The sequence below is a fragment of the Garra rufa genome, chromosome 5 (genome assembly GCF_049309525.1).
Source record: "Garra rufa chromosome 5, GarRuf1.0, whole genome shotgun sequence".
Classification (NCBI taxonomy): Eukaryota; Metazoa; Chordata; class Actinopteri; order Cypriniformes; family Cyprinidae; genus Garra; species Garra rufa.
The window spans coordinates 37,946,002-37,961,882 of record NC_133365.1 but is presented as its reverse complement, the minus strand read 5'-3'; the positions used below and the strand labels follow the sequence as shown (position 1 = coordinate 37,961,882).

Sequence of the window (15,881 nt, the reverse complement as noted above, 5' to 3'; positions counted from 1 at the left end):
GTAAAAATTGCTTGATCAGTTAATATATTTATTCTATGTCAATGGTGTTATTAAAAAGCTAAAAATTTTAAGTTAAATAAGAGTATTTTACATACACGAAATGCTAAGTAATAAATCAAAGCCAATCAGTGAAGCTATCTTTCATTTTTTCACAAAGAAAAACAGAAATGTCATTTCCACCACAGTCATTTCCAGCACACTGCCCTCTGTGGTGGAAATGACATTTATGGTTACAAAGTACAATTTATATGGATTGTGAGAATAGATTTGCATGACTGCAAATGTTTCAGTCCAGAAACAGTCATGTTCCAGCATTGGGATGAAGCTTCCCTACATTTACCTTAATTTCTTGTCATTTCCACAATACGCTGTCATTTCCACCACCACCATGTCATTTCCACCACAAACACATTTTTAAAAAATATTTAAAGAGTTCTCATCACACATTAAAAAAAAATATCCACAATTTATGAATCATGTTCTACTTAATATAAAAAAGAAAGTTATTATATTTTTTTAAATAACAAATGTATATTGATATGCACATTTGTTCATTGCAGGTCGAAAATAAAATGTAAAATATTTCTTCCATTTCTCTTGTAATCTAAGTTTGTCCTCTTACAGACCTTAAAACTAGACAAATTATTTAAAATTATGAGACTGTGTTATGTGACTTTTGAACAATTTTTTTCCCTTCAAATTCTCAAGGCTAAAAGTGCACCTAGTTGAAGAAACGCCCTTACACACACACACACACACACACACACACACACACACACACACACACACACACACACACACACACACACACACACACACACACACACACACACACACACACACACACACACACACACACACACACACACACACACGCGGGCCATTCCACCGGATGGGTGCCATTTGCTTCCAAAACTTATCCAGAAAAAAACGACTGAATCTAGTAATACACATATTTAACTATTTAAATTTGTATTGGTCTTTCTCAGGTAACTTTTTTATACAGTTTTTACAGGTTAAAAAAGGGCCAAATCATGTTTCTATTTAAATCTAGTGGTTTGCAGAGGTTATTGTTAGGGTTATGTTTAGGTGTAGAGAAAAGGTTATTAGAAAATATATTAATAATTAAAATTAATATTTATTATTTTTTATATTAAAAATGATAAACTTAGGTAAACTGTAAGTAACTGTAGGTAAAATTAGTAAATACCTGTAATAAGACACACAGAGTACATGCTAATATTATAAGGATACTCACCAAAGATTTGTATTTTTGAAATAAGTAACATCTAAGAAATAATTTAGTAACAGTATGTTAAAAATATTGACGCTCCCAGTCATCATTACAATATCATCAAATATACAGAAAAAAATGAGACCACATGCTTTAGGTCATTTCATTGCCTTCAGCAGATCTAGTTGCAATATACAGTTGAAAATGCGTCTTTAAATGTGTATTTAATCTATAATATTATATTCGAAAAAATTTTTTTGGACGTACAATATCAATACAATGCTAAATAAAATATGCATATTTGTACATATAATGTCCTTGGGACAGAAATGGTACCCATTTAGTGGAATGGCCCGTTTACGTTTTTATAAATGAGAATAAAAAATACTTTGAGCAGTTTTCATTATTGTATATACTGTAGTCCTTATACATTTTTGGACACATTGTAATTGTAAACAAGAATGAGACCTTGAACACCTCACAAAGTTCCAAGTCCAAGGTCCAAGTTAAAATTTTTTGTGGCGGTCATAAAGTGTGACAGTCAATGCTTATAAACCCAATGTACATTCATATTGATGTATGACTAGAACATGCAGTTTTATAGTCAGCCTCCCAGGAGATAAAGTCCAGCATGACTTTCACTAAATCATTAATGAGTAAACTTTATGGTTTAGTTGAACCCCTCTTATCAGGAGTAGGAATTTTGGTGAGCAGTCAGAATGACAAAACTTTCATCCTTATGACACTACAGTCATAACATGTATAATACACCCTCCAGCCCACTACTCTTGTCACAGGCTATATTAGAAGAGCATAGGACTGGTTCATCCAGAAGTTGCATTTAGGCTTTTCACATACTAACATTATGATTAAGGAGGTGCTGTTGGGTGTCCTTGCAGCTGCTGTGACTCTTACTGTAGGTATTCTGCTGGGTCACTTCGCCATTGACAAGGGCAGTTCAGTGCCAGACTGGGTCCGGGATGCATCTCGTGATGTGGATGAAAGTATTATTAAAAAATTCATTGATGAACTGGACACCAATGAGCTTAGAGAAAACCTCAGGTGAAGTATTTATACTTCTAATCTAATGCAATTAGATGACCAGCTTTGTAGAACATCTAAGAACTGAATTGAGAATTTACTTTGTCTTCTTTATCCAAAGGGAGCTGACTAAGGTTCCTCACATGGCCACCACTGCTGGAGATGAAGGAACCGTACAGTTTTTGCTGAAGAGATGGCAGGACCCCGCCACAGGCTTGGACAATGCATGGAGGGAGGACTACAAGGTGTATCTGTCATTCCCAGACAAAACGAAGCCCAATAAAGTATCTGTTGGTAAGACAGCATAGGATATCTAGTCAGTAACATTTTTAGGTTTGAATTAGTATCAAAACAGCTCTGTTGACTTCTAGTTTGTAAAATTGTGTACTTTTAGCACACTGAATGCAATTTAAAAACATTTTATCTAAGATACGTTAAATGATATATAAGAAAATGAAGAATGAATTTTGTATTTAGCTAATCCAGAAAGCACAGTCCTGTTTACGGCAAGAGAGCGAGAGAAGCCGTACAAACCAGACCAGGAAGACCCAGAGGTGGTCCAGCCATACGCAGCCTATTCACCTGCAGGAAATGTCAAGGTGTTCTTTACCACCTTAATTTACTTCACAGTTCATGCACAGTTCATGCATGTTAAATTGAGATTTATACATCACCTAAAAGCTTAAAAAATATGCTTTCCACTGATGTAAAGTTTGTTTGGATAGGACAAAATGGCTGAGATACAACTTTTTGAAAATCTGGAATCTGAGGATGCAAAAAAAAAAAAAAAAGAGAGAGAAAAATTGCCTTTAAAGTTGGCCAAATGAAGTCCTTAGCAATGCATATTACTAATCAAAAATTAAGTTTGGATATATTTATGTTGGGAAATTTGCAAAAATATCTTAATGGAACATGATCTTTAATTATTATAAATTATTATATCCTAATGATTTTTGGCATAAAAGAAAAATGGATTATTCTGACCCCTATAATGTATTGTTGGCTATTGCTACAAATGTACCCCTGCTACTCATGACTGATTTTGTGGTCCATGGTCACATTATTTTTTAGATGAACATTGTTTATAGTTATATTCCATCAAAAGTAAAGACATTAATAATAAAAAAGATTTTCATTTCAAGATTTTAATGTTGCTCTTTTGAACTTTCTATTTTTCGTGAAAAAATGTATCATGGTTTCCACAAAAATATTTAACAACACAACTGTAAGATTTACAATAATAAGAAATATTACATGGCACTGCAGATTAGAATGATGTCTGCTGAAAATTCAGCTTTGCCATTACAGGAATAAAAGACACTTTAAAATGTATTCAAAACAGTTACTTAAAAAGTTAAATTGTAATCATATTTCATAAATTACGCTTTGCTATATTAATCAAATTCACATATAACTTTAGTGAGAATAAGACTTCTGTCAAAAACATTAAAAATCTTACTGATGCCACAATTTTAAATGGTAGTGTACATTTGATAAATTAAATTCTTGTTAAATATTTGTATTTCTTTTTATTTTACATTAATAGTTGCCTTTCCTTATCTATAATTTTAGTTTTTTCCATTTAGTTTTTTTTAACACTTTCTTTGATGGAGGTGTTATCATGACAGAAAATCTATTATCTTATGACATAGTGCGGTGACACAGGCGTAACTTCTGACAAACTGAGCAAGAGATAAAAAAGAATCTGTTTATTGCACTTAATTGTTTTAGAAAGAAAACATAGCGTGTGATGACCTTTGAGGCTATCAAAACCATATGACACCATAGTAAACTCATCTACTGATAGCTCTTTATTTTTTCTTTTACTGATTTTCAACTATCAACTTTTTCATTGTTAGCATATCTTGCTATCCCTAACTTTATCAAAGTCTGATAATCTTTTGTAATTATTAAGTTGGTATTATAAAAGTAATATTTATGTCTAAATCAAATTGTGATATACACTACCAGTCAAATGTTTTTGAACAGTAAGATTTTAAATGTTTTTTAATGAAGTCTTTTCTGCTTACCAGTCCGGGATTTTTTTGTTTCAAAGTGCAGCAAAAACTGTACAAATTTGAAATATTTTTACTATTTAAATTAACGCTTTTCTATTTGAATATATTTTTAAATGCATTTTATTCCTGTGAATTTTAATAATCATTACTCCAGTCCTTTAGAAATCATTCTAATATTCTGATTTGCTGCTCAAAACAACAGCAACAAAAAACATTTATTATTATTATGTTGGAAACAGCTGAGTAGAATTTTTTCAGGTTTCTTCGATTAATAGAAAGTTTAGAAGAACAGAATTTATTTGAAATATAAATATTTTGTAATATTATAAATGTCTTTAACATCACTTTTGATTCATTTAAAGCATTCTTGCTAAATAAAAGTATTAATGTTTATCATTTCTTTCCCAAAACAAACAAACAAACAAAAAAATCATTATACTGGCTCTAAGCTTTTGAATGGTATAGTTTAACTTTTAACTTCAGATAAATGCTATTCATCAAAGAATACTGAAAAGAAATTTACTCAATTGCTTTAAATAATTATAATAAACACAGCAAACAGCACATTAGAATGATTTCTGACGGATCATGTGACACTGACAACTGGAGTAATGATGCTGAAAATGTAGTTTTGATCACAGGAATAAATTACATTTTAAAATATTCAAATAGAAAGCAGTTATTCTAAATAGTAAAAATATTTCACAATATTACTGTATTTTGGATCAAATAAATGCAGGCTTGCTGAGCAGAAGAGAATTCTTTAGAAACTTGACTGGTAGTGTAGTCCAATATAGTAACCTGTTTGTTTTATATGCAGGGAAAACTCGTCTATGCAAACCAAGGTAAAATGAGTGACTATGAGCTGTTAAACCGAACACTGGATCTGAGGGGAACCATTGCCATCACCAGATACGGAGGAGCAGGGAGATCTACTAAAGTAAGAAAACACTAGTTAAATCTCTTAAAACCATTCAGGACATTTATCAAGAAAAGGAAAATGCTGAATTAGGTTTCAGTTTAGATCGCATAGACTTGAATGCATAAAAACATTTTACTCTCCTGTGGCATGAATGTAACAGGCTATAAATGCAGCCAAGTTCGGAGTTGTTGGGTTGCTGGTCTATACTGATCCATATGAAATGAATGATGGCCTGGCATCAGAAAGTGACACATACCCTCACTCCTGGTATCTTCCACCTACTGGCGTCGAGCGAGGCTCGTACAGCATTGACTTTGGAGACTTGTTAACACCTTACCTAGCTGCAAAGGGTAATTGGTTATTTTGTTACACTGAAACATAAGGTATATGACATATGTTACATAAACAACATATGTGAAACAAATGTGTTTTCATTTGTAGATGATACTTACCGAATACCAAAAGAAGACATAACAGGTATTCCGCCAATTCCAACACAGCCGATAGGGTTCGAGGATGCTGAAAGATTAATATGGTAAGTGTAACTGCTTAAATATACATTTTCTAGCTTTTTAGAATGTTTCCTTCTAATTCTGAATTATCCATGACAGTGAGCTTGATGGGGACAATGCCCCTGATGACTGGCAAGGCTCACTTAACTGCACATACAAACTTGGTGGGCCAGGGTTCAAAGCCTCATCTTCCTTCAACAACAGGTAAATGCTTCATATTTATGCCTTGCAATGGTCAAACAAGTATGGTTGTGTGTTGAGAAGTTATAGTGTACTTATAAAAGAATGTTTTGTCTTTCAGCAATGTACATTTGGACATTTATAACACTGAGAGCTTGGAATTGTCAGCAAATGTTATGGGAGTAATTCGAGGCACCGTGGAGCCAGGTAAGTTAGATTTGTCAATGTTAATGAGCAAAAAATTCATGTTGTCTTAATATACACTGCTGTTCAAAAGTTTGGGATCAGTAAGATTTTTTTATGTTCTTTAAAGAATTCTCTTATGCTCATCAAAGCTGCATTTATTTAATCAATCAAAAATACAGAGAAACAGTAATATTGTGAAATATTATTACAATTTAAAATAACATTTTTATATGTGACCCTGGACCACAAAACCAGTCTTAAGTCGCTGGGGTATATTTGTAGCAATAGCCAAAAAAAATACATTGTATGGGTCAAAATTATTGATTTTTCTTTTATGTCAAAAATCATTAGGAAATTAAGTAAAGATCATGTTACATTAAGATTTTTTTGTAAAATTTCTACTGTAAACCTATCAAAATGTAATTTTTGATTAGTAATATGCATTGTTAAGAACTTAATTTGGACAACTTTAAAGGTAATTTTCTCAGTATTTTGATTTTTTTGCACCCGTAGATTCCAGATTTTCAAATAGATGTATCTTGGCCACAATAGAAAGCTTATTTATTGAGCTTTCATATGATGTATACATCTCAGTTTTGTAAAATTTAACCTTATGACTGGTTTTGTGGTCCAGGGTCACATATTTCAATATACTGTAAAATATAATTTATTTCTGTGATGCTGTGATTACTCCACTGTTTACATGATGCTTCAGAAATCATTCTCATTTATTATCAATGTGTTGACTTATTATCTATGTTGGAAACAGTTGTGCTACTTAATGTTTTTGAACCAGGGTTCTTTGATAAATAAACAGTTTGAAAGTACAGCATTTATTCAACATAGAATTATTTTTTAATAATAACAAAGTCCTTACTATCACCTTCTATCAATTAAACACATCCTTGCTGGATACAAGTAAAAAAAAACTATTAAACAGCACAATTTTTTCCAACATTGATAATAGAAAATAACATACTGGAGTAATGATGCTGAAAATTAAAAAAAATACAGCATCACAGGAATAAATTATATTTTAAAGTATATTAAAATAGAAAAAAAAAACATTATTTTAAATTTTAACAATATTTCACAATATTACAATTTTTTTTCCTGTATTTTTGATCAAATCCTTGATGAGCATAAGCGACTTCTTTCAAAAACACTAAAAACCTCATCCCAAACTTCTGTTCCCAAAAAGTATTTGGACACTTAAGTCACACTTGATATGTCTAAAATGTTTCTTGAACACAAAATGTGCATATTATAACGATTTCTGAAGGACCATGTGACACTGAAGGCTGGAGTAATGATGCTGAAAATTCAGTTTTGCATCACAGAAATAAATCACATTTTAAAATCTCTTAGAATAGAAAACAGTTCTTTTAAACTGTAACAATATTTCACAATATAACTCTTTTACTGTATTTTTGATCTAATAAATTCAGCAGTAAGGCACCAAAATGGATTTTAAGGAACTTTTAAGGAACATTTGCAAACTGTATTTTTGTATGTGTGTTGTTCAGACAGGTACGTGATTTATGGGAACCACAGGGACAGCTGGGTACACGGAGCCATTGACCCAAGCAGCGGCACAGCAGTAATGCTGGAAATCAGCAGAGTGCTGGGAAAGATGGTGAAAGAAGGTAAGGCCTAATAACATCCACAGAAAAACTGATTTTGCCATCAGATGTGACTGTTGGGCTGGTTGTAGTGACCCAAATGAAGTAATCTGCTGTGACACAAAGTAGTCTAGGAGTATAATGGAAGTCAGATTGTGTTCTGGGAACTATATGAGTGCTGGGAGGCAATAAAGAGAAAAATATAACAATGCTTCAAATTCTTGTGACAGTTACAAGCTGAAAGAATTACAGACAAAAATCAAATCATGTTAATATGCATCTCTACCTGAAAGGGAAATGGCGGCCTCGGAGGTCTATTATCTTTGGCAGCTGGGGAGCTGAAGAATTTGGCCTTATTGGATCTGCAGAATACACAGAGGTTTGTTGATGAAGAACTAAAAAACTGGAATTGAATCATAAAACACTGTATTGTTGTTAAAAGAGCTGTTCATTTTCAGGAGTATTTCAGTAAGCTGAGTGAACGCACTGTGGCGTACATCAACGTGGACATCTCAGTGTTTGGTACCACTTCATGTTTTTCCTCTTTTCATCATAATGTCATTTTCATCCTGTTTTCTACTTGCTGAAATGTTGTCTGTCCACCACAGCTAATGCAACTCTCAGGGCTTCTGCTTCTCCAGCGGCACAAGGTGTTATATTTACAGCCTCCAAACAGGTGAGGAACAAGTCCTCTATCTATTACAGTACTTTATCTGAGATGTGACTTTCATAATGCTTTGATGATGTGCTTTCAGGTAGATGCACCTGGAACAACCGTATCAGTCTATGAGAACTGGATGAAATATTACAACAGAACCAGTCCAAATTATGGGCTTATACCAAAGTATGCTTGCAACATCCCTAACATAGTATTTTAATAGAAAGTAATTATAAATTCATAACTATTAGTAATTATTCTCAACACTGTTCATTGTATTTTCAGTGTGGGCTTTTTGACAGGAGCAGGAAGTGATTACGCTGCTTTTATGCACTACCTTGGAATAACGTCTATGGACATCTCCTATTATTATGACCGGGTATGTGGTCAGCGCTGATGCAATCAAGCACCTAGCATAAAAAAAAAAAAAAAAAGTTGATTAACATTAAAAACACATTCTTAATCCCTTTGCAGAGTAAAACAAGAGCGCGAATCTACCCAGCCTACCACACAGCTTATGACACCTTTGACTATGCATCTACATACATTGATCCAGGTGAACTCAATACTTTGATTCTCAAATGAGACAATTATTCTATGTACTATAATCCCTTTTTTAATATTTATCTGCCAGATCTTGTCTGTTCTATTTTAAATTCTAATGACTTCCATTATGCAGGTTTCACAAGTCACCAGGCAGTAGCGAGGACAGCAGGGAATGTTCTGCTGCGATTGGCTGACAGTCTTCTGCTGCCTTTCAACTGCACTGACTATGCAGAAAGTCTACAGCGGTACCTCAGTGAGGCAGTTACAAACTTTGAGGATAAACTTGCGGCTAAAGGAATCTCTATGGGTGAGCTAACAAGATTTTCAAGACTGCTTTTGATGAGGCAAATGTTAAATCATGAGTGAATTTTGCCAACCTGAATGTTTGTACAAGGTAAGAGAGATGGAAGTACGTAAGTGTCAAAGTGGAAATGAGAATGAGTGCTTTTTCCAATCCCAGAATCCCTGAAGAAAGCTGTGAAGTTATTCAGTGACACAGCCAGCAAACTGGACCGTCTGATCAGGGATACAGATCTTGCAAAAGAAGCGTAAGTTAATATTGTAAAGCCTGATATATGAAAATAATCGTCAAGTCTTTGTAATTAATATTTAGAGAAAATATTTTAAAAGCTTGCATATGGTTTTTGAGATTTTATGGCTCATATAGCATTACAAAGGAGATATTGGAGCTCATGAAAATACCTGTTTTTTTCTCCTGGCAAATTTATTAAAAATAAAAAACTTAAATGATTCCATTGCATAAGTATTCATACCCTTATCTGGGACAGTTGAAATTTAGCTCAGGGATATTCATATTGCTTGTAGATGTTACTACACTTCAAGTGAAGTTAACCTGTGGCAAATTTAATTGAATGGGTATGTTTTGTAAAGGCACACACATCTTAATAAAAGGTCTAAAAATGCATATCAAAAACCAAACCCTAAGGTCAAAAACAAAAGCATGTAGAGCTCGGAAACAGGATTGCGTCAAGTCACACATCTGGGGAACAGCTCAGGAAAAACTTTGATGCATTGAAGATTCACAGAAGCATGTAGCATCAGTTACTCTCAATGGAAGAAGTTTGAAACAAACAGGACCTAGAGCTGGTCTCTTTGCCAAACCATGGCACCTTAGAATGGTGATCAAGAAACTGATGGTCACTCTAGTTGAGCTCCATGATCATATATGCAGATGGGAGAAACTTACAGAAGGACAAACATCACTGAGACACTCCACCGATCTGGGCTTTATGATGGTGTGGCCAGTCTTGATACTCTTCTCAGTGAAGACACATGAAAAGGCATGAAAAAAGCACCTAAAGGGCCCTCAGACTGTGAGAAATACGATTCTCTTATCTGATGATCCTCAAATTCCAAGCATCATATTTGAAGGAAATCAGGCACTGCTCATCACCTGCACAGTAGCATCCCAAAAGTAAAGTGTTTTTTTTTTTCAGTGGCAGGGGCTAAGGGACTCGTCAGGGTAGAAGGAAAGCTCAATGCACCAAAATATTGAGATAGCCTTAAAGAAAATCCAGTCCAGAGCATTCAGAACCTCAGAAAGGGCAGGAGGTTCCCCTTCCAACAGGACAATGAATGTAAGCACACAGACAACTCCTTGAGTCCAGTGTCCTTGAGTGGCCCAGCCAGAGACTGGTATTGGTCTTGAACTCAAACAAATACTTCCGGAGAAACCTGAAAATGTGAGTCTGCCCCCATCCAACCTGACAGAGATTGAGAGTGAAGAGGTGAGGAGAAGAGTGGCAGATAATTGCCAAATGCTGATGTGCAAAGCTTGTCACATCATACCCAAAAAGAGGCTGTAAAGGTGATTCAACTAAGTAATGAGTTAAGGGTATGAATACTTATGCAATGCACTTATTTTAGTTTTTTATTTTAGTTCCTCAAAATCTCAATCTCATTTCACATTTACTTTTTAACACAATTTTTCTAACAAATGGTCTTTCAGCAAAGTTTTGCTCACGTTGGTATGGTAATTTAGATGTAGAAATTTGTGATACAGTAGGCTTAAAGGGATGAAAAACCACCTGCTGTGGTGTCAAGGTTACATAGCGGAATAAACATAACTTCTGTCTTCACAACAGGCCCCTGAAGGTTCGCCAAATTAATGACCAGCTCATGCTGCTGGACAGAGCTTTCCTTGACCCTTTAGCATTCCCAGAACAATATGGTTTCAGGTATGAACCAGATTTATTAAATCATCCTGCTACTAATGACCGGTCCCTTATGAATATTAATCAGCATCCCCCTTACCATTCTCCATTTGTTCATGCTGATGTCACACCTGTTCACAATCACTTCTAATGCTGTCTGGCACCACACAGGCATGTGATATGGGCATCGAGGTCATCAAGCGTGCCCACCTTCCCCGGCCTAGCAGATGCAGTAGAGAAGGCTATGAGCACCGGGCTGAAGGAAGACTGGGATCAGGCTCATAAACACATATCCATCGTCACACAGGCCATCACAGGAGCTGCACACACACTGGATGATGTGATTTAACGCTCCAAGGAAGAAATATTTTACTGTTTTTGCTGAAAGGAAATTCCTGAAATGATTATTTCCAGAGTTGTTAAACAGCCAGAGGGAGTATCAAACTTTAAATCATGTACAAATGTAAAAAACTGAGCTTTCTGGAGGAACTAAATTATTGTGACTACCATTCCTAACAGATTTCTAGTACACCATGAAACAAAAACCTGTCTTCTGATGAAAAAAACCCCCAAACATTTGACTATATGTTTATAGTACATAAATCATTTGCCTAAAATAAAACTGAAAGTGCCTTGTGTATTAAAGAATGGTTCGTTAAAAAATGAAATTTCTGTCACCATTTACTCACCGGTATGTCATCCATATGGTCTTCTTTCTGCTGTAGAACACAAAACAACATTTTGAACAACATTTCAACTGTTTTTAGCCACACTCTGAAACTCAACTGACCGTTTGCAAAGGCAACATGCCAACAGACAAGACAGAGCAGGTTACTTTAGGTCTCATTTTTAAAGAAATTCAAATAATAAATACCGTTTCATGGCTCTTTAATATGTCGCGACCGATCACTGTAGTGCTAGTTATAGCATGAAATAAACATAAATAAACATCAAAATCTTGTCTCAACCGCGGAAAGACGTCAATATACACCATTTAAAGTCCACCGACGTTAATCTGCTCTTCTGTCAGGTTCGTTTGTCTGAAACAAACTCGGCGTGATGATTGGTCAGATCGCCTGTCAATCAAACTCTTTGGGATGGTTCAAATAGGTATAGAATGACCAAATTACATTTTTTCATGCACTTTTTTTTTAATAAATTAGAGGTGAATAAAAAGAAACAGACGGAATATGCTCTTTTCAGGCATGATTTATTGAAAACACACCAAAGTGATACTCTACAAACCTGTATTTTTCTTTAACAAGAGCAATTCTCTCTTCTGGGTATTAGTAAAATTAACAATACATTCGGTCACTGTGGCATTGTTCTTGAGCGCTAGGAAAGCATTAACAACTATATAATCAAACCCTTTTTAATGTGTCTATCTTTTAAAAGTTTATAATACAATGTAATACAAGGCAAAACCCACCACCAGTCTAGACTACATTGAGAACACAGAGTGAATGAAAGTGGGAGGAGCCAGAAGAGGAGGTGTGTGTGTGTGTGTGTGTGTGTTTGTACAGTATATGTCAAAGAGACAGAGAGAAAGAGACGGAGATAGAGAGAGAGAAAGAGCAGTTAGGGACCAATAAAACATATAAAACACACTTATTTTCATCTAAAATGGAAAAAGGTTAAGGCACATGATAGTTACAAACACATTTGCTACCAAGTTGTACACGCACTGAGTTTTGATGCTTTGAATTAGTGATATCTACAAAGGTAGGTTTCTCTTGAATCCATTTCAACATCCGTTTTTCTATAAATATACAATCTGATGCAAATTCACACTCTGGGAACCTCTTGTACTACGCGGTACCAAAATCCTTTGGTTGTTTTCTGCAAAAAGGCAGTCAGGAACAGACAGACAATATTAATAATGAACCTACACAAGGCTAAAGATCTCGAAGTGAACGAACACAACATTTCCTCTTGGAAAATTAAATTATTACACTGTTATTTTGTTATTAGGCGTCTCTGTTAAAACACTATGGAAAAAAACATTGCTATATAGAGTCACATGACAGAAATCAGATGATAAAGCAGTACTGGAAAACAAAATAATTTGTCGGCCTACTTGGTATGTCAGTGTTTGCCCATTTTTATGTGGTTATGGGTAAAAATGTATATGTTTAACACAGGATTTCTTTACATTGACAGTGGGAACATTTGAGCATCCACAATGTAATATCCAAATTACAATTACATGAAACTAAATGAATGAAAACAACATTAGAAATTTGTCATGCTTCTCTTTTATACTCAAGAGATACATTTTTGACGTGAAAGTGTTTTGGCTTGCATAAGAGCTGAAATGAAAGGAAGTATCTATCCCTGATTCCTCTTCTCGGCCTTTCCTTACATTTGGCCAACCAATCAGATCATGTTTTCCAATTGAAAAAAGAACACTGAAAATAAATGCTTCCATTTAACAAAACAAGATGTGAAAATACAAAATATAAATAGACAATGAGAACGACTCTACAGCCTTTGATACACATTTAACTAAAGCAATGATCTGTTTATTATATTATTAATCATTTTTATACAAACATGGCCATGCTTTATGTACGGAATACTGAATGTGCTCTGAACAAACTGTTATGGATTCACATCTATCAATGTTATAAAGACGACTGTGACCTCTTTTGCCCTCTTTTTTAAACTTTGTAACCTAATATACATTTATAAAACAACAAAAATATAAAATGCTTTTAAAATCTACTTTCATGACAACAGGAGCAAGTGAATCCTCCTACTATCCCTCATTCCACAATCTACATATTAACAAATAGATTTTTTTTCCTCATTACCCCTTATTAAATAAACCAAAGCAATAGCTGGTAAGTGCCAGTGTTACCCAGCATGCCTCTGCGGGTCAAGGGGAATACAGGGTCAGCAGACCAAATCCAGCAGCTCTCCTCCTTTCAGTTCCGCTATGTGCAGATGTCATTGTGCAGGGTGGCTCCCTGCTTTTGAACAACAGTTCTCAGTGAGAAGAAACAAACACAGTGATAATATGTCTTTAAAGTTGCTTTATAAAGCCAGCACACAGAAATTGCGAAAGCGTGCATTTCAATATAGACCCTCCCGCCCCAGACTTTGTATGTGCCCCTACACCACTGTAATGAACATCAACAACAAAAAACGTTCTCTTTCCTCCTTCCACAAGTGTCCTTTAACTATTTTAGAAAAGCCAAACTTTCATTAAAACTCTACAAAATGAAAAGAAAAAGAAATTCACAATTCACTGCACTTCTGGGGAAAACAAATCCACAAAACAAACAGTAATCAGGCAGAAACGTACAACAAAAATAATATAGGCAAAAATTATATTTTTTGTTTTGACATAAAAATAGTTTTTTTCTTATTTCCTTTTACCCCTCCATCCAATTCCTTCCAATACACGTCCACGTCCTTGACAGCACTTCCTGTACACTCAAATCAATCCATCATTCCGGCTCCGTGACAGCAAATCCTCAGTTCTTGGGTACACTATGTCCAGTGGGAATGTACATATGAGAAGTGGTATTTTTTTTTTTTTTTCTTTTTCACTTGTTGAGAAATCTCAAAATATTGGCTGTTGAATGAAAGTTTGTGTTTTTCTCTCGCTCTTTTAGGCAAAGTCTTCAGATGAGTCCACATCACGGTGAGCTCTGCAGTTAATGGCAGTGGTGACTTGTGAAATCCTTGTGTAGTAAGATGTGGCGCTGTTGCTAGCTAAGCCTGCAGCGGAGAGGGCAGGAAAGCCACAGAGATCAGACGACATTATCAGACTTAAAGAGATAGTTCACTCAAAAATTCTGTCATTATTAGTTACTCAACCTCATGTAGCTCCAAACCCATAAGACCTTCGTTCATCTCTGGAGCACAAATTAGATTTTTTTTGATGAAATCCGAGAGCTTTCTGACCCTGCATAGACAGCAGTGTAACTGAAATGTTCCTAGGCCCAAAAACGTGGTAATGAACGTGGTAAGGACATCAGTAAAACAGTAATTGTACAAAGTTACAAGAATATTTTTTTTTGTGCCCGAAGAAAGCAAAAATAACAACTTTAATCAACAATTTTTGTCCTCCAAGTCAGGTCCTCCGCCATTATCGAGAGTACCACCATGTTGTTATTTTTGTTTTCTTTGGGCACAAAAAGTATTCTCATAGCTCATAGCTCTCGCAGGATCAGACAGCTCTTGTAATTCAGCAAAAATATCTTAATTTGTGTTTTCCGAAGATGAACAAAGGTCTTACGGGTTTGGAACGACATAAGGATAAGTAATTAATGATAGGTTTTTTCATTTTTGTGTGAACTATCCCTTTAATAATGAGAGATATTTCTTTTATGTTCACAAAGACATGATTACATCTATAGACATACACAAGATAATGTCTGCCAAATAAAAATGAGCATGTTAATTGAATGATGGATGATTTTTAGAATGTTGAAACTAGTGACAGAGTCCAGGTTTTCTCTTTATAACTTACCAGATTTAAAAGAATACAGCCAAAAAAAAATTTAACTTTAGTCTTTAACCAAATTTGTTTTTGATGAATGGCAAACTACTAAGATCATCTAGACATGATCTAATTCTACATGTTTCAAGAACTACAATTCAACTGATGATTGTGTCCTGCCAGACAGATATAGTATGCGATGAAGAAAGCAAGGTTGATGAGCAGATATTTGGCAAGCATGAGAGTGAAAATAAACAGACGATGGTAATGCAAACCCAGAGAAGTCAGCACTGCCTACAAGAACATGTATGACACACTGTAGTTCGATCATTTTAGTC

At 34.8% G+C, this 15,881-nt stretch overlaps 2 protein-coding genes across 16 annotated transcripts in view; one reads left to right on the top strand and one right to left on the bottom strand.

Annotated features, from left to right (window-relative positions):
• The first annotated feature begins 1,971 nt into the window (after positions 1 to 1,971).
• On the top strand, positions 1,972 to 11,761 carry naaladl1 (N-acetylated alpha-linked acidic dipeptidase like 1). Its single transcript, XM_073840219.1, has 19 exons — positions 1,972 to 2,296; positions 2,397 to 2,569; positions 2,753 to 2,874; positions 5,114 to 5,233; positions 5,376 to 5,565; positions 5,657 to 5,750; positions 5,827 to 5,931; positions 6,029 to 6,114; positions 7,620 to 7,739; positions 8,009 to 8,094; positions 8,174 to 8,237; positions 8,324 to 8,391; positions 8,471 to 8,559; positions 8,659 to 8,752; positions 8,848 to 8,929; positions 9,053 to 9,226; positions 9,380 to 9,467; positions 11,025 to 11,117; positions 11,265 to 11,761. The coding sequence occupies exons 1-19, from the start codon at positions 2,100 to 2,102 to the stop codon at positions 11,440 to 11,442; spliced, it is 2,223 nt and encodes a 740-aa protein (XP_073696320.1). The 5' UTR covers positions 1,972 to 2,099; the 3' UTR covers positions 11,443 to 11,761.
• Positions 11,762 to 12,284: 523 nt separating this feature from the next.
• arvcfb (ARVCF delta catenin family member b) overlaps positions 12,285 to 15,881 on the bottom strand; it is a 331,914-nt gene continuing 328,317 nt past the window's right edge. For all 15 annotated transcript variants that reach the window (XM_073840202.1, XM_073840214.1, XM_073840211.1 and 12 more), the window contains one exon: positions 12,285 to 14,819. Coding sequence is in view for 2 of the 15 variants with exons in the window: in XM_073840214.1 (XP_073696315.1) it covers positions 14,814 to 14,819 (6 nt within the window). In the remaining 13 variants the exon portion in view is untranslated. The remainder of the gene's footprint in view (positions 14,820 to 15,881) is intronic.

Excerpts from the sequence above, each read along its gene's own strand:
- naaladl1 (XM_073840219.1), top strand. The coding sequence starts at position 2,100 with ATGATTAAGGAGGTGCTGTTGGGTGTCCTTGCAGCTGCTGTGACTCTT. Across the intron at positions 2,570-2,752 it reads GCCCAATAAAGTATCTGTTG|CTAATCCAGAAAGCACAGTC; the intron begins GTAAGACAGCAT and ends TTTTGTATTTAG. Across the intron at positions 2,875-5,113 it reads CACCTGCAGGAAATGTCAAG|GGAAAACTCGTCTATGCAAA; the intron begins GTGTTCTTTACC and ends TTTTATATGCAG.